This window comes from Lampetra planeri, chromosome 28 (assembly GCF_965212315.1).
Source record: "Lampetra planeri chromosome 28, kcLamPlan1.2.h2, whole genome shotgun sequence".
NCBI lineage: Eukaryota > Metazoa > Chordata > Hyperoartia > Petromyzontiformes > Petromyzontidae > Lampetra > Lampetra planeri.
The window spans coordinates 5,563,441-5,582,365 of NC_136134.1; the positions used below are offsets into that span (position 1 = coordinate 5,563,441).

Sequence of the window (18,925 nt, forward strand, 5' to 3'; positions counted from 1 at the left end):
GTTCATTTGTGGCAAGCACTTTGCGTGTAATGAGCGCGACCTTACAATGTATTCGTTTCGGCAACCGGAAACCAATACAGCTTGACGAGCACTGGACGGACGCGGTCGGATCTTGCACTACCCCGCACGACAGCGTGCCAGAGAATTTTGTACACACGCTGCAGCTTGGTAATGTTTTTTTTTGCCAGACGTCCCGCAGAGTAGTGAGTTGCAATAATCGGGGAATAAAGAAAGCACAGCTTTTGCCGAGCGACGGCAGCTCCTGGTGCTGTCCCCTCTCACCCGAGGATGGCAAAGGAGAAGTACTCGGGCAGGTCGAAAGGGAACTCCACCTGGTAGCTGGTGGTGAACAGCACAGCCACCGTCTCTGTGGGGGTCCGGGAGATTGGAGATGCATGCAGTTATACTGGTAGGAACGAAGTGGACCAGACCACCAATAGATTATATCGTCCGTCCGTCCGTCCGTGTATCAACATCGCCCCCTACTGCAAACACTTGGCAGGACCCTACAAAAACCTTTCGACTCAGTGGGGCTTTCCTGGCTAAACAAGTGTAATAATACATTATGTTTATATTCTTTGGTTATTCGTTCCTACCAGCCCACCCCGCAGGGTCCTGTTATGTAGAATGATATACACGGGGCGCCACGGTGGTAAGATGTTAACTACCTCGCCTGCTATACAGGAGGTCGTGGGTTCGACTCTGACGCCTGAGTATTTGGAGTTTTTATATTCTTAGGTTTTTTCGGTAAAGTCACGTAGTATCTCTTGGAATCTCTCATTTACTTGATACAGCTATCGTGTTGTGACGGTTTCCACCTGAAGACGGAAGCTTGTGTTGCCTCCGAAACGTCGTGATTTTTATTTTTATTTTACTTTTATTAATTTTAATTTTTTGCCTACGTGACTTTACCGAAAAAACCTAAGAATATGAATACTTGCAGTCACGAAAGCTTCAAATCTAGAATATTTGGAGTTTGCGTGTTCTACCCGTGATCGTGTGGATTTTTCTCCGGGTCCTCCGGTTTTTCCTACCACATTTAGAAACGTGCGTTCGGAGTATTTGGCTGCTATAAATTGATACATGATAAGCCACATCGTTGAACTATCATTTGTGGCCTTCTGAAAAAAATCTATATAGCTCAGTGGGCCTTACCTGGTAAATTGTATTTTTTTAATATATTCACACACAGAAGAACTCACGTTATTTACGGTCCTATTACCCACCGCGGTGGTAAGGTCCGTAAAAAGTCCGATTGTCCACAGCCCTATATTTTCCTATTGTCCGCAGTTATCCACAATTTTACCCATGAGGCATAGCGAAGCAGCGGATAAGAGGAGTCGCTTGGCAACGTCATCCTACGGGGTTATCCGCTGATTGTTACCCCGCGGTTAAGCGGAGTTAAATTGCGGATAGCCGCACGGATCATAGGATCCACAATATTGGTCCCCCATACTACTCGCCTGGACGAGCGGAATTGAATGGTGCAACTGGTTTTTCTGTGCTGTGTTAAATCAGATAGTTCTGCAATTCCTGCTCGGATATTGTACATTAAGATGTAAGGGCTTAGTCCAGTGCATACGGCGTTTTACATGGAATGTGTTCGTGTCTCCAGCGGCTATCTTTTGGACGAGAGTCGTATAATTTGGAGACCTTCTAGGGCACTCGGATCAGATGAAGACCACCAAATTACATGCGATAAAAAATAAAAGTCGTCGAGTTATGGCCAAATGTGCGACGTATTTGGTCATACCATTGGTGCCAACTTAGACCAGTATGAAACATTATTTTTGAAAACATATTGGACAGATGTTCAAGCAGATGTCCCGGGATGTCAAATATCGCAGCATTTTTTTGGTGTTTTCTTGAAAAAATGTGGTCAATTTTGGGGAGGACCGACTGTCAGAGTTTGATGAAACTTACGTGTCCAGGTCTGAATGAGGTCTCCAAAAAGAGGCAATAATTTTTTTTGCATGACTGCATTTCTTTTATTTTTTGAATATAAAACAACATTCATCCCCATAGGACATAGTGTTAAGTGGACATCTGTGAAGAAAAAGCTTCGTAGATCATCGGGTTCCCCCAAGGACAAATATAGATTCTGATTCCGTATGGGATGCCTTGGGCTTTTCGCGTGTTAGGTCACGTGGAGGGGGAGCAGTGATGCAATGCTGCCCTATGATTCCCAGCCGTGGCTCACGTGAGTGTCAATGCGATGTCTAAACCGCAATGACAAGCGTGGTGAAGTACGGTCAAACAACAATCCCCATGACCGGAATAGCGATGAGAGCTCTTCATCCAGCAGTGGATAAATCTATCCTGATGATGTATTTAAACTACACTCAGGATGGTTCCAATGGGAGTCCGACATTTAGTGTGTCCTCAAAATAGACATTTACGTCGCTTTTGATGGCTTAAAAGGCAAAATAAAAGGTAACAAAAGCCACCAGCTCCGGTGGCTTCCTAATATCGGAAAGAGGTGCATTCCAGACGGCCACGGAAGCGCATCTGAAAGCATGCGACGCGATCACCATCGTTGTTTGATGGCTAGCAGCCAAAAACTGCTGCTGCTGTTGCTGCTGCGAGGATGACCAGAGTTCGCTTGATGATGGTTTATCCCCCTTGACGAGATCATGAGGAGGGGGGGGGGAGCACCTTTCTCTCCGTTGGTGATGGCGAGCAGGCGGAACATGAGGGCGGCACACGTGGCAGCGAAGAACCCGCGCCAGTAGTTGCGCACCGCGAAGTGAGTGGCCGTGGTCTCCACGCTGAACAGCACTCCTGCCCGGGGTTGCCGAGAAATTATCATCATCAGCGTCATCATCATCATCATCAGCGTCATCATCAGCGTCAGCGTCATCATCAGCGTCAGCGTCATCATCACCATCAGCGTCACCATCACCATCAGCGTCATCGTCATCATCAGCGTCATCATCACCATCAGCGTCATCATCACCATCAGCGTCATCATCACCATCAGCGTCATCATCAGCGTCAGCGGCATCATCACCATCAGCGTCATCATCACCATCAGCGTCATCATCACCAGCAGCAGCAGCAATATGATGATCATCAGCAGAAGGAACAGACGCACGATCAACATCAGCAGCAGTATAATCAACATTATCATCTCCAGCAGCAGCAGGTACAAAATAAGTTAAACATACATACAAGCAGCAGCAGGATCAGCATCATCCACATCATTAGCATCATCAGAATATTTGGAAGCTTTATTAAATGGGAAGCTGACAAGAGGTGCAAGAGTGAGGCTGAGCGGATCGAAGAGAGAGAGGGAGAGACAAATAAACATAATATAAAAAAGAAGAAAAAAGATTTAAAAAAATAAAAAATTAAAATAATAAAGAACGAAAAAAAGGGAGAGAGAGGGAGAGAAATAATCATAATATAAAAAAGGAGAAAAAAGATAGAGAAAAAAAATAAAACAAACAAAAAATAAAGAATGAAAAAAAGGGAGAGAGAGGGAGAGATAAATAAACATAATATAAAAAAGGAAAAATAAGATAGAAAAAAAATTAAAAGAGAAAAAGAAATAAGAAAAAAAGAATGAAAAAAATAAAAAAAGGGAGCGAGAGAGATCTGGAGCAGAAGTAAGCGAGAGAGAGTGAGTGGGTGCGAGGATGGGAGGAGAGACGTGGGGTGAGTGCAGGTGACAACATCACCTCCTACTGGGGCCACGAAACAGCAAGCCACCCCCACCGCGGCACCAGCCACGATCATCTCGTACTTGCGGCCCTCGTTCTGCGGGGTGGACGTCAGGGCAAAGATAAAGATCCCCCCGTGTAGCATTAGCAGGCTGTTGGGGCAAGTGCTGTTAACGGCACACGCGGGGGTGGGTGGCCAGCACCACGCCAGACCGCTTTTGTCTCAACCAGTGCTGATGTTTACACATCGCACCAGGTACTCATTTGAGGCCGAGTCGTCCTAGGGGAGGCCCAGCACTGGTTCAGACAGTCGTCACTGGTGTTGTCCGTGAGAGGGAATTCAACTCGGGTGGTTTGGTTCAGAGGTCACTGCACCACTGCTCCAACTCGTGTTTAACGAACCAGATTCATCGGCCAGGCTATTCGACTGCATGTGGCTTTTCAGGTAGTACGTGTGGCTTTCTCGGCGGATGTTGTAGTAATGAACACAAACTCAACCCCCCCCCCCCCCCTTTGAATCAGAAGCCTCGCGCCACTCACCTCCTTCTTCCCAGCAAATTTCACAATAAGTCGGCCAAACTGAGTGGCGAGGATGCAGCTCATGTGCACAAAGGGTCCCTGAAACAAGAGAACACGAAGCAAAGGCCATCATTTACGAATCAACTAAACAAAGCAGAGCAACATCGCCGCCCTTCTACGGCATCTTGGCAGCACACTTCCAAAAAAAAATAAAAACACATTGCCTTGAGTCTCAGCGAGGCTTTCCTGGCTCATCGAACGTAACACAAATGAACGCGGCTGCCATTAATTATTTTTGAAAGGCTCAAACACCTCATCCGTGGAATCCACCTACCGCTGGACGGCTGATTTACGATACTTTTCGAAACTTCCAAATCTCATCGGTGGCAGACCAGCACCGTTCTGACCTTCGAGCCCCAAGGGCTTCCTGTATTGCAGCGTTCCCCCCGGTGGCCTCTAGTGCGGCCCCCGACAATAGACAACACGCAAAAACACCCCCCCCCCCATCATCATCACCATCACCGTACTGTCAAACCCAACGGCTTCACATGTGTGGCAGACTTCACACTGAATGTCTTATGGGCTAAAGTGCCCCCCCCCCCCGCCGCCCTGAAAATAAGTGAAGAACACCGCTGCCTTGAGATAAACGGCCAGCAATCGTGCGCGAGTGCACCGTGCGTCGAACTTCTTTCGCGCCGTACGTAGCCGCACCTCGAGTGAGCGTCCGGTGCACTCACCACTTTGCCCAGGAAGATGGTGCTGCCCGCAGCGAGCGTGCACGTGATGCCGATGAGCTTCGCCACCATCGTCTTGAGGGTGAAGAACTCCTCCAGCACGACGCCGCGCAGCGACACTTTGATCTCGGGGATACCCGAACCTGCCGAGACGGTCGGACGTGAGCGATGGTCATTTTTAAATCCTTTATATTAAGTTCGCTTGCTTGCTTTGGACCGTGCAAATCTTTCGGTCGTTTTTTAACCCACTTCCCGTGATTTAATCGAGCTGACATTTTCCACACAGACTCGTTGTGCGTGACAATTAATGTTCGTGAAACATTTTTTTCCAAAATTTTACACTTTTTAGGACAAAAATATTATATTTAATTACCAATTGCTTAATGGTGCAATGCAATCATCTGACCCATAGGTGGCAGCCATCTCAAGCCAGAGGACGAGAGGACTCTAGCCCCCACGCATATAAAGGATTTATAGTAAAAAACGTTGTTTTTTACGGGTTATACTTGTTGTTTGTTAACACCGTGGCAAGGATCTTTCGCTACCGATGTTAGTCATGATGAAGGTTTGTTGGGGGTTGGGTCGCGTGAGTATGAATGCGTCGTAACCCTCCGACCAGCCGTCACAGCCCAATTAGTAAGGGATTTGTCGCGTAAACAAAACGCCAATTAGTTACTACTTCAGCCCACCGGTGTGTTGGAGAGTAAATCCATAATATTGACAATTTGAGTAGTACAACGTTTCGCTGGTAATTGCATCCAGCATCATCAGGCGATTTGCCGGAATAGTGAAGCAATCCACCTGCTTCCGGCCTTAAATAGAGCATCAGGACGACGTCATTATAAGCGATGTTGATGTTAATCATCATTAATTATAATTCATCATCACAGTCGTCATCATCATTATTTCCGTGACACGTCCGGAACTTTTTTATTGACACACTTTTATTGAACTTGCCTTGTCGTCTGTTTACATTCTCTCAAATCGTTGACGTTTTAATGTCTTCGGATCTACGCAGCTTGATGAGCTGACACCCTAGCCCACGCTGTTGATACAATCTCTCTCCCCCCAACACAGCATCGAGAAACCGAGCAGCAGTTATTTGCTGATGTGACTCAGAAACTCCGCCTGATGAAGACAGCTTGTGTTGCGATCGAAACGTCGTCGGTTTTTGCTTTTATTTTATTTTTTTTAAATGTTTATCAACGTGACTTTACCGAAATAACCAAGAATAACTATTGAGCTATTAAACTAAACTATGTTTTTATTTCACCAGGTAAGGCTCACTGACCTATATACTGTAGCTCTTTTTATTTAGAAGCCACCTGGCCACAAATGATAGCTCAACGAAGTGGCTTATCATGTGGAAATATATAACAGCCAAATTCTCTAAACGCGTGTTGATTCTAAACGTGGAGGGGAAAAAACGGAGGACCCGGAGAAAAATCCACACGACCACAGGGAGAACATGCAAACTCCAAATAAACAGCAGGCGTCAGGGTAGGGATCGAACCCACGACTTCCTGCGCACTAGGTGGGGTAGTTAACATCTCGCCCCCCTGGCATCCCAACACCCCAAGTCAACACCGGCCCAGAGTTTGGAGTGCTTGAACGAATTTCGTTGGAAAATATTGGTCCAGACGGCTGGCACGTTTATGGGACTGTAATGATATTTTATTGTAAATTACAGACTTTTGTACGATACTTTTTCTTTGATGTTACGAGCAGAGAACCCATTGCTCTGCTGCGGGAAAATAAGAGACAGCTGTTCATGTTCGTGAACTTATTCACAAACCCACTTTTCTCGGAGCACTAAAAGTAATAGCGTATTTACGTAGCAATAATAACATGGCAAGATAATATATTTATTTATATTCTCTAGGATTTAAATACTATTCTGCCGATATAATTACATTACGACGAGCACAGATTGAAGAGGTGGAGGGATTACAAATGCGTCAGTCTTCTCTTATTTGATACTCCCACCTTTTCGCTCTCACGATATATTGGACGTCTTCCGAATTTATTTCGCCGTTTCAATTCAATAAAATGCTTATTTGTTACACGGGGGGAAAAAAAAACATCGCGTGTAGCCAGTTACCCAGCTAGTTTTGGTGGCATGGTGCCCGCAGCCGCTAACAATCGAGTCATTGTCACGGTGGACAGGAGCCTAGCCAGCAGCCAGCCAGGGAATTCAAGGAAGACACAGATTATGTTAATAGTACTCCGATTTTGGGTGCATACGGCAAGAAAGTCGCCGTTGGATTCTACTTAGGGGCCGTCCATAAGTGACGTCACGCACCTGGGGGGGGGGGGGGTCAGACATTTGTGACGATGTATGAAGAGGGGGGGGATTGAGAAATGTGACGTCACATCAAAATGCGCAACTTTGAATAAATATAGACAACACGTTCTACTTAATTAAATAGACTTTTAAATAAATGTTTTCTCCTACAACATCAGAGTACAGCGCCACATTAAATACGCACTACAATGACAATAGTTGAAAGCGATTTGAAGCATGTTTATTTTGGGGGGGCGGCGGGCAGAGCTCTGTGACGTCATATTTGAGGGGGGGGTCTGACTTTTTGTGACGCCGTGTGACGATGGGGGGGGGGGTCAAAAATCGTCCAAAATCGCGTGACGTCATTTATGGACGGCCCCTTATATGCTCTCTGCCTTCACCTCTCTATGTGCTGTGAGAAAGGGTCATTGCCCGAAACGTCACAGGTTTATTTACTGTGAATGAACGCATGAAGGAAAACAAAAAACAAAAACCCCTTGGCTTTCAATCAACCAACTACCCTTCAGAAAATGCGTAACGTGAGCTCTTTTAAACACTTAACCGTTGAAGTGACAGCTGCGTTGACCTTCTTTCGCACCGTACGCAGCCGACCGTGCTAAAATCGGAGGCATCGACGGCGGCGTGCACGAGCTAGCGGCAGAGACAAGCACGAGGACGCCGCGGGGCGCGTACCGATCGCCTGCTGCGAGATGAGCTGAGCCACTCCTGCCGAGCCGACCATGAGGATGACGTGGTAGAGCACCCACGAGAAGTACTGCAGCACCCGGTAGTTCTCCAGCGAGTCGTACACGTGCAGGTTGACTGTGCAAAAGAAAAGACAAAGATCGATTTAAAGATTTTTTTGGTTGTTTTAAACTCCGTGTGATTGTCGTGTCGCTTACGCAGCGCGATGTTAAGATATTATTTTTCGGAGTCACTTTGCACCACGCGCGGCTCGCAACGCGAGGACGCGCCCCACGGAACAACCGCCGTGGAGATGGAGCGTGCATGGAGTGGATCGGTGGTTCCAGTGCTGGATCGCAAGGTATAGGGGTGGAAATACCGAAACAGCCAATTTTCAGAGCCAGCGAGAATATTGGTCCTTTACGGTATCAAGTAATATACAGCAGAGAACGATACATTACAATTTCGATTTAAAGCTTTCATGACTGCAGGGATTCATATTCTTGGTTCTTTCGGTAAAGTCACGTAGAAGGGAAATTATAAAATAATAAAAAGAAAACAATTAAATTCTCACGACGTTTTGATTGCAGCACAAGCAATCATCATCAGGTGTGAAAACCACTGCGAAAAAAACCCGCCACTTTTTATCAAAATTTCTTGCTGTGGTTCTAGATTTGAAGCTTTCGTGACTGCAATGATTCATATTCTCAGGTTTTTTCGGTAAAGTCACGTAGGTAAAAACATTAAAATTAATGAAAGTAAAATAAAACAAAACAAAAATAAAATTCACGACGTTTCGGAGGCAACACAAGTCTCCGTCATCAGGTGGGACCGTCACAGCCGAATTGTGACGGTCCCACCTGTTTTTACCTACGTGACTTTACCGAAAAAACCTGAGAATATGAATTCTTGCTGTGGTTTTCACACCAGTGGCCAGGGGCGGTTTCTTCATTAGGGCGATTGGGCGACGCACCACCAATGTCATTCAACCACAGAGTCACGCTAGCCGTCACTGTGCCTCTGGATATAGTCCAATCAGCGTCATGTCACGTTCTGTGGAGTACCGCCTCTTTTTGGGCGATTTCACTCCGGCTGAGAATCGCCCCGAGTGGCCCCATAGACTTACATTCAAAGATGTTTTTTTCGAACGGGGGGCGCTGCAATGCATTCTCTATGGCTTCCGGGAGGGCTCGCACTAACGTGCTTACGTCATCATACGTAAGCACGTTTCATCCAACAATATAATTTGTCGCCACCTAGTGGAAGCTTTAATAAAATAAACTTGAGTGGATTTTATTAATAGTGAGTATAGAAACAAACAAGATGTATTGTAAGAGTCACTTTTTTTTTCATTAATATTAAAGAAGTGAAGTTGCCTTTACATGCTTAAGCTGTTAATTTATCCATTGCATGGGTGGACCTTATCCTTATCAATCATCCAGACATTTGCCCTCCCTGAGAGATTTTGCAGGAGCCGCCACTGCCAGTGGCGGATGTTTACACACCGCACCAGGCACCCATTTGAGGCTGAGTCGACCTAGGGGAGGCCCAGAACCGGTTCAGATAATCGTCACCGGTGTTGGCCGTGATCGGGAATCGAACTCGTGTCGCCGGGTTTGTGGCGCAGCGTAGCCCTAACCGCTACACTGCTCACACACACACCCTGTCACACACACACATGCACACACACACCTTCCCATGCCGTGTCAGACAGTGAGGGTTTACACCATTGGAACCTCATTTTCCATTAAAAAATATGATAAGTGGACCAATCAACTTCAAGGACAGTGCACATTATCAGAGTTATGTTTTATGTTTGCATTATGACTGCAGGTATTGTGGTCTATGTAAACATGACTCCTTGTAAAAAAGGTGTCAGTTTTGTTGCCAGATAGAAGGGTAAAAAACCAAGTATCACAGTGAGGGTTGTTTGGTGATACTTCACCACGCCGGTGAGTGCTGCTTGGTGAAAGTGGGGCCCAGGGCCGGTTGAGATAACGTTGCAGATATTAACAGTGGCCTGGAATCGAACTCAGGTGGCTGGGTCAATGTCACGTAAGGAACGAAACAGGGGGACTTCTCCACAAATCTGGCTGTCGCCTGATGAAGCTAGTTGTAATTACTGGCGAAACGTCGTTCTCAGATTGTAAATGTTGTGGATTGGCTCTCCAACACACCGGTGTGCTGTACTAGTGACGAATTAGCACGTTCTGTTTACGTGACAAACCTTACTAATTGGCTGTGTTGGGTGGTGGCGGGTTTCACGACACATTTATATATTTACACGCTCTAACCCAGCAAAAAAAACCCTCCTGTATTATGAACGATCGTCACATACTGTTACGTTCCTGACCTGTCCATGTTCAGGGTGGTGCATGTACGGCACTGCGACGACGAGTCGTTGGGTCACGCTGACGACTCAGCAACAACGCCTCTGGCCAGTGCGATGCAACCACTGCCGACCACTTATGTTTTGTCCTCGTTCGTTTATCAGCGGCAACCGCTTCCCGCAGCAGCTGTCGGAGAAACCTGTTCCCCAGCTGGCTAACCCGCGCGTCAGCCAGGCTCCTGAACGAGTTCCCTTCGTCATCGGGGTGAGCCGTGGGGGTCTCCCCCACCCCCCCCTCCCAGCCGTCGCCATCAGCTTCGCTCTCTTCAATTGCAGTGATCGATCTATCGTACTAAAGGTCACCATGGGCCGCACTAAAGGTCACCAGGGGCCGCACTAAAGACCACCAGGGGCCACACTAAAGACCACCAGGGGCCACACTAAAGACCACCAAGGGCCGCACTAAAGGTCACCAGGGGTCGACCTCCTGTGGCCCGCAGGCCTGGCAATGAAGACCACCGATCTAGCGCCTGCACAGCAGCTCACCTCATCGCTCCGTCGACGAGGTGGACGTAACCCTCTGACGTGTTCCCTCCCCTCCTTCGGCTTGCCATGTCGTCGTCACGTCTCGGCCGTTGGCCATCATCCCCTCATCCCCCCTCGCGAAGCGTCTTGCCCAAGCCCGCTTGCTGTTCTTTGCGGTCAATGTGAATTGACAACCGAGGTCGCGCAGCCGATGTCATGATTCATAATTGACTTTTGGGGGGTTAATCGGTGCGTTTAATGCTCTTCCGCGAGACAGTTTAATTAGTTTGGCTACGTCGAGTGGTGGGTGGTTCTTAAAGACACGAATTTGTCCAGATCATTGCGTAGCCCAACGCAGATATGTATGTATCGCGACATGCCTTGTGTATATACACAACTTGTATTGTTTTTTTTTTTACAAATATCACTGCAGTCAGTGAGCCGAGTCGATCTGATAGAAACTAAACCTACCGGTATGTCGATTAATACGTTTTTTGTGAATATTTTTTTTGATGCATTTTCTTTACATGCTCACTTCTACAAGAGAGGTCGTGGAAACCATAATCGATAAATAATGTGTTTTGTTATTATAAGAAAATACTATGTATGTATGTTGAAATTCTTTCGCACCGTACGTAGCCAAGCGTGCTAATCGGGGGCTCTCCGATCCACGTGTTTCCCCTCCCTGCCCTCCCAGTGCAATTGCAAGCACCAGGTGCATCTACTCACTTCGCTGGAATCGCCCGATGACCACGTCCAGGCAGTAGCTGATGGTGGCCATGGAGATGCCGAGGATGAAGAGGAATATCCAATCCTCGCCGAACCTCAGGATCAGGTGACGTACGCATCGGTACACCGCTGGGCAGGAGCAAGGGCAAGACAGTAAAACAACGGATCACAACCATCTTCTTGGTTCTTTCGGTAAAGTCACGTAGAAGGGAAGTAATAAAATAATAAAAATAAAACATAATAAAATAATTCTCACGACGTTTCGGCTACAACGCAAGCAGCCTCTTAATTCCTCTTGATATGCACATTCTTTTGATAAGGCGCTCTTCTTCCACCTCCAACCCAGCTTATATATAAGCTCCAAGCTTGGCAGTGTCTCATTCTTCATCTGAAGACGGCTGCTTGCGTTGTAGCCGAAACGTCGTGAGAATTATTTTATTATGTTTTATTTTTATTATTTTATTACTCTCCTTCTACGTGACTTTACCGAAAGAACCAAGAAGATGAATCCCTGCAGTCACGAAAGCTTTAAATCGAAATTTAACGGATCACAATTTTCCCACGACCAAATCATCCCGCAATGCCCCTCGATCCCCGGTCTCATCAGCTCTCCGAAGCAAAACAGGTTTGATCTTGGATCAATCCTGAAGCGTGACCTTGCTTGAAAGGGGGAGGCTTACAAACATTAAGGGGGTGAGGTGGGGGGGGTCACGACACAGTCAATGCTAAAATAAAACTCTAAATTAAAGTTAAATGTTGGACAAAATGAGTCACGATTGGATTTTGCCTGTCGGACATTCTTCTTAAGCCCCCCCCCGCCCCTTGCGGGCAGCTTTGTCTGTCATCACACGAAGCTTGCGAATTCAACGCCGGACATCGCAACAGATCGCGCCGTGTTGTGTGTGGTAATGGAGCGGCGGTGTAGCGATTAGCGCGCTGCGCTACGAACCCGGCGACATGAGTTCGGTTCTCGATCACGGCCAACACTGGTGACGATTATCTGAACCGGTTCTGGGCCTCCCCCTAGGTCGACTCAGCCTCAAATGGGTGCCTGGTGCGGTGTTTTAGCTTCGCCGCTAAGGAGACAAAGGCTGCCGGGCGTGGTGCTGGCAACCCAATCCCTCGTGTGCCGCGCCGACCTTCATAGGTGCTCGCTAACAGCACTTGCCCCAGCAGTCTGTTGAAGTCCATACGGGGGATCTTTATCTTTGTTTTGCAGTTATTGCAATGTGTGTAACGCAGTCATTACCACACAATAAGAGTTAAGAAGGGGGGCCCTCAACGCTAGGCTGCTGGGATGGGAGGATGGGATGACCTCTGTGCACAACAGGCTGTTATAGGCAGCTGCGGAGCTAACATGGTGGGCAGTACGTATGTAGAAACTTATTTCGTACCGTACGTAGCCAACCGTGCAATTCAGAGATGCGGGGGAAGGACACCAAACTAAACACAAAACGCAGTTCTAACAAAATCAGCAATCTTGCTGCAGTGCAGTGACATTAATTGTGGTACCAATCTTCGTACGCCCCCCGCCTACACCAACCCCAACTGACCAGCTTGGCCAAACCAACAACGACTCACATCACGTTTACTCAATTAGACAGGGCTGCACGCGCATGGTCAGGATTTTGCATGCGCAAAGTTGACTACAGCTGCGCGATTCACTCACTCACTCAATGGTGCATTATGCCCATCTGTGATATATGTATACGTCTACTTTTCTGTCTCATATTTGCAGTGCAAGTCTAACTTCGTGAATTGGACGATTTGAAAACGGATAAGGCCACCATGTAAGCCGGGTGAAGACAGTTTTTTTCTTCTTCTCCCCAGCGTAAGATGGAGCCACTCAACTTCAGCGCAGTCGGTTATGATGGCTTATTCATGCTGGTACTGAAGCACACGTCTCATGGTATAGGCAGACGCACAGTGACTTTACGAAATTAACAGTCACATTGTGATCAGAATGCAAGCCAGTATGAGTCGCCAATTTCTCCCCCCCCCCGCCCCAACAAAGCAAAAGCGCTGGAGAATGGCGTGACGAAAATTGACCTCGCTTTTCAGATGTTCTTGAAACAAAAATTAAACACTGCAGCCAGTGAACCACTCAACCGCGTCCGACCAACACGATGTGGAGAAGGTGTGGCGACATTTCCTCCAGACATACAACGATCAATGAATCACCAAACTGTGAATGCGTTGAGGTGCAGACCATCAGGCGTACATCACTAATCACTGCCAAAGTAGCACGATATGCTGTGTTCTGGTGGAACAAGCGTACTCCACTCAGCTACCACACCCGATTCTGTGTAAGGTCTTGCAAAACTAGAATTACTTTTGGAGCCTGTTGCTTTTTTCTTCATCTTCTTCTTCCCAAATGCCATATGGAAGAATAAGAACTCCAGCAAGGATTTCCCAAGTCACATTTTTAAGTAAAATGTATATTTACAAAACATGTGTACATCTACAATGTGCATCCGTTGATAGGATGATAATTTCACATACGAACATAATTCATGCAACATCGGGCCAAATATCCCAAATACAGGACTCCTGAAAAAGAGTCTTGAGACTCAGTTCAGTGGTTCCTTGATACATTGTATAGTATTTAATATGAAAATATTGCAATGTAAAACATAGTTTTGCAAACACCATATATGTTTGAACCTTTAAAAAATACATAAAAGCTGACATATTTTTAGTGACATTTAACACAGTATACACGAGGGTGCCACTCAAACTTTTGAAATACATTTTGTTCGACTTTGATGTCTCTGTGACACTTAGACTATGATATCGATCTAACTTTGCGCCTGCATCTCACATTGTCCTGGCCCCCCTCTTGGTCTCAGATTACATTTGCACTTTTTTTTATTCGCGTAGAGTGTTTCGTTTTACGACCGTTAAACGCCGAATTTGTTAGCTCTGCCAGGACCCTGCTGCAACTCGTTCTCTGCAATTCTGATGACGGGTTCGTCTTTGTTTTTGTTTCCTCTGCTGTGCTCACGCACCATGGGTCTCAGCAGGGCAGCTGGCTAAACGGCATCGTCCGTGTCAGCGAATCAAATCAACTCAAACTCAATATGTCCGTGGACTTGGAAAGTTGCAGCCTTTTCACTGATCACACGCTGTGAATGTGTTACTCTTGGTGTAAATGTCAACTGCTGAGAATGTCATTCCAAACTGTTACTATTTACAGGTTGCGCAGCATGTCTGCTTATTCGCTGTGTCTCTAAGGGCGTCAAGGCTGTGAGATGTTAACTACCTCGCCTGGTATATAGGAGGTCGTGGGTTCGACCCCGACCTTCACGGCTGTATATTTGGAGTCTGTACAGTCGCCCTGTGGTCGCATGGATTTGTATCTGTGTCCTCCACTTTTTCCCTCCACATTCATAAACATGCATTTGCCCAAAATGCCACCTATTATATATGAATGCGTTCAGTTGTTTTGGAATTTGTGCACTACTGCCAACACATTATCAAATACAAATAATACGTTGTTCTTTTAATAAGCGGCTTCATGTTTCGTGAAGTACATTCTGTTTATGATATTGCAAAACAATATCCACAAGGGCCTTGATAGCAGGCAGTACATTTGACATGAATTTGTTTGCAATTATAAATCGTTGTGGATCGATGGACCATACTTTACCATGTTGGCCAACGAGGGCCGAGGGCCTGGTTCAGTTTATCACCCTCCCCTTGTGTCAGCCACGGCCGGGAATGAAGCTCAGGGTGCCAGGTTGTGGATTAAATAAAGAAATACAATTCAGCACGTTCAGCATTCGCCCCCATTCCCACAGCACAAAGTGCCATCGCGAAGGCGCGAGAGTTACACCTTTTCCAGCTCGACAACCTACCAGTCCATCCCGAGCACTCCTTGCGAGCTGGCCGAGAGAGTGCGTGAACAAAATCGCGCGGAGAATTGTCGCGCATTAAACACGAGCGATTACCCAACCCGGCCCCTTGAGAGACAGAGAGACAGAGATCGGAAAGATCAGTTGCTGGAGGGTGCGTGGAGGGCATCAGGAGTGACTCACGGCGTAAAAACCTGACGATGGCGCCGAGCGCGTCCCTGCAGCAGTGGGTGCCGCTCCTCTGCGTGCGGTCCGCGTGGTCTTTCTCGTCCACCAGGAGATCCCTCTCCTTCCGTCGCCTCTCACGCGCCACGCCGTTGACTCCGGGAGCTTCGTCTTCCTCTGTCTCCTCCTCCTCTGTGGACCTCGCGGCGTTGCTGGCAGCCGCTGCCGATGCCGATGGAGAGAATCGTGGGTCCAGGAACGGGTAGTCGGGCGTGTAACCTTGCTGATGGGTGGCCATGCCTCCACCCACCCCTCCCTGAAAAAATGCTGTGTTCTCAGGGAGTTACCGTGGACTTGCTCACGGTTCTAGCCTAGAAAACTCGAGCGGTTGGTACGGAGACTTTTTCGACGATTGTGCAAGATGAAGACAAACGGAGCTGTCTTTGTCTCTCTCTCTTACCCTCTGTCTCTCTATCGCTCTGTCGGTGTGTCAGGGAAAACTGTGCGCAACAGCCTATGACCGGAGCTCATATAAAAGATGCTAAAGTGTTGTGGACAGAAGACCGCCAGTTGCAGGAAGGCACACGCGCAGGTAGAATGGGGCAGCTCACTTATCTGACAATGTATCCAAAAGCTATGCTGAATAGGGTTCTATAGGAAGCTGGCCGAGAGAATTTGGGGGTGTGACCGTGAACTGGTCGCAGCTGTGCTGGGCTGGAACTTTGTGCCATTATGTCGAGGACATCAGATTAGGCGATGGACAATTAAAAGTGACGTGGGTTTGGAGGAGGGTACAAGCCAAAGTCTTTGAGAAACTGCGTGTAGATATAGCTATACATTTACGAAGAAGTCAAGCACATGCACATTTATGATATTACACGGATGTCTTCGCATTAGATTTTCTGCTGTATGATTTTTATTATTGTATTTCAAGGGTACATACACGGGATTGTAAGTAATACCTTTTTTATTGTACACATTACAAAATGTATTGTGCATGTGCTAGCGTGACAACGCATTACATAGTTATCCTTAATCGTAAAGAGAGTCCAGTGAAACGTTTGTTTTTACATGAGGAACAGCTGATATATATTTTAAGCCAATTTAATTCTACCAATTATCATGTCCAAGAGATTCTCAAAAATGGACCTGAGAAACACATAGAATCAAAGTCCGAACAAATAATAAGCATACAATGTCTCAATATATTAATCTCTACACGTGAAAAATATCAGTATTGCTTACACAGCCCATCACCCGTACGGCGTTTCTGTGAGTGTGATCATTTCAACAGCATTGGTCCCAGTCAAGAACACTCTGAACTGGTTTCGACATGCAGTGCCTCATCAGCAGATGGGATGTGAAGGCCGCGCGACTGATGGACTCTGTAGGAAAGACTTTATTTTATTTCATTTTTACACGGAGAGACGGATATGTAAAGGATACATTGTCGGCTTATTTATTTTTACTTATTTTGCAATTTATCTTCTCCACAACGAAGATAATTTTGTGACAGTAAAACCGTAAAATTGGGGGCCCTAAATGAAGCGGGGGTCCCGTTGACACATTCCACTTGAAATAAGCTCTGCACTGACCGTACCTATACTCATAATCATCATTAGCCATGAGCTATCCACTGCTGGATAAAGGCTCCTCGCCCCATCCCGCACCATGCCATCACAATTCCACACCATCCTGTGATGCCAAAATTCATATCCAACGCGTGAACTGATCTCATTGCTTGTCTCAACATTATATCACTTTATTTTTCGATTTAAAGCTTTCGTGACTGCAGGGATTCATCTTCTTGGTTCTTTCGGTAAAGTCACGTAGAAGGGAAATAATAAAATACAGACCTGTTCTTCACCTGAGGACGGCTGCTTGCGTTGTGGCCGAAACGTCGTGAGAATTGTATTTTATTATGTTTTTATTTTTATTATTTTATTATTTCTCTTCTACGTGACTTTACCGAAAGAATCAAGACGATTATATCGCTTTGCTTGTCATTCCCTCCCTACGGTCTCGCCCACCGTCACTCGTCCCGATCAGCGACGTTGCCCTGCCTCAGACCGCCTTGCTGGGCGCGACCCTAAAGTCGGTGCCGCGTGCCTCACAGCGCCACCTGCTGGGCAAGCTGCAACAGAACGAGAGGCACGTTGGGGCACGACTCATCGTGCATCGTGTCATCGGTAAAATAATACGAAGTGACACATATTTAGTCACTCTATACTCAGTGTTCTTCATCGCAAGGCCCGTGAGTGACTGGCGGCCCCGGGTGGTTTTTAGTGTGGCCCCCGACAATACACACATGGTGAAAACAGCCCCATTTTTCTTGGTTCTTTCGGTAAAGTCACGTAGAAGGGAAGTAATAAATTAATAAAAATAAAACATGATAAAATAATTCTCACGACGTTTCGGCCACAACGCAAGCAGCCGTCCTCAAGGCGTGAGGACGGCTGCTTGCGTTGTGGCCGAAACGTCGAGAGAATTATTTTATTATGTTTTATTTTTATTATTTTATTACTTCCCTTCTACGTGACTTTACCGAAAGAACCCTGCAGTCACGAAAGCTTTAAATCGAAATTTAACAGCCCCATTATCATCGTGCTGTCCAACTCGGTGGGTTTCAAAAGTGTGGCGGCCCTCACAATGATGTCGTAAAGGTGAAACTGACCCCTTCCCTGAAAATGAGCGAAAAACACTGCTCTATGGCTTCTCTGTGCATGTGCTGTGAAGAAGGACCATTATCTGAAATGTTGTCTATTTTGTAATTATTTTAAGGCCACATTGCTATTGACGAAGGTTTTGTTGTTGTTGATGTTAAGATAATGGAATCGATATTCATATTCTTAGGTTTTTTCGGTAAAGTCACGTAGGTAAAAAAATTTAAATTAATAAAAGTAAAAAAAAAATCTTTTATTTTACTTTTATTAATTCCATTAATTCTAGATTTGAAGCTTTCGTGACTGCAAGGATTTATATTTTTAGGTTTTTTTCGGTAAAGTAAATAAAATAAATTTATTTTATTTTACTTTTATTAATTTTATTATTTTTACCTACGTGACTTTACCGAAAAAACCTAAGAATATTAATCCTTGCAGTCACGAAAGCTTCACATCTAGAAATAATGGAATCAAATTTGTGTTTCGTGATCCTCTACGTTCAGTCTACTTCTTCCCTGCCATCTAGCATCCACAAACGCAAGACCCAAACTCCTCGTGTGACGTTTCTGATCTCACTTCCACATCTGATCCCTCCTCTTCTCGACTCGTCATTCCTGGTGGCTTCGACATCCATTAATTCTAGATTTCAAGCTTTTGTGACTGCAAGGATTCATATTCTTAGGTTGTTTCGGTAAAGTCACGTAGGTAAAAAATTAAAATTTATAAAAATAAAATAAAAATAAAAAATAAAAATCACAACGTTTCGGAGGCAACACA

General features: G+C 46.1%; 1 protein-coding gene and 1 long non-coding RNA gene across 3 annotated transcripts in view; one reads left to right on the forward strand and one right to left on the reverse strand.

The window, feature by feature from the left end:
* Nucleotides 1-16,177, reverse strand: part of LOC144728356 (chloride channel protein ClC-Kb-like) — a 44,224-nt gene extending 28,047 nt beyond the window's left edge. Inside the window, exons 1-8 of one of the 2 annotated variants that reach the window (XM_078607734.1) lie at nt 15,504-16,177; nt 11,467-11,595; nt 7,893-8,021; nt 4,919-5,058; nt 4,203-4,280; nt 3,681-3,759; nt 2,656-2,781; nt 283-367 (exon numbers count right to left, since the gene is read on the reverse strand). In XM_078607734.1, the coding sequence (XP_078463860.1) occupies nt 283-367; nt 2,656-2,781; nt 3,681-3,759; nt 4,203-4,280; nt 4,919-5,058; nt 7,893-8,021; nt 11,467-11,595; nt 15,504-15,783 (1,046 nt within the window). In that variant the 5' untranslated portion in view covers nt 15,784-16,177. The remainder of the gene's footprint in view (nt 1-282; nt 368-2,655; nt 2,782-3,680; nt 3,760-4,202; nt 4,281-4,918; nt 5,059-7,892; nt 8,022-11,466; nt 11,596-15,503) is intronic. The other variant, XM_078607735.1, reaches the window with a different exon arrangement.
* Nucleotides 9,474-17,335, forward strand: LOC144728357 (uncharacterized). Its single transcript, XR_013587511.1, has 3 exons — nt 9,474-10,778; nt 11,435-11,572; nt 13,205-17,335. It is a non-coding gene; the product is annotated as an uncharacterized LOC144728357 (long non-coding RNA).
* Nucleotides 17,336-18,925: the final 1,590 nt, after the last annotated feature.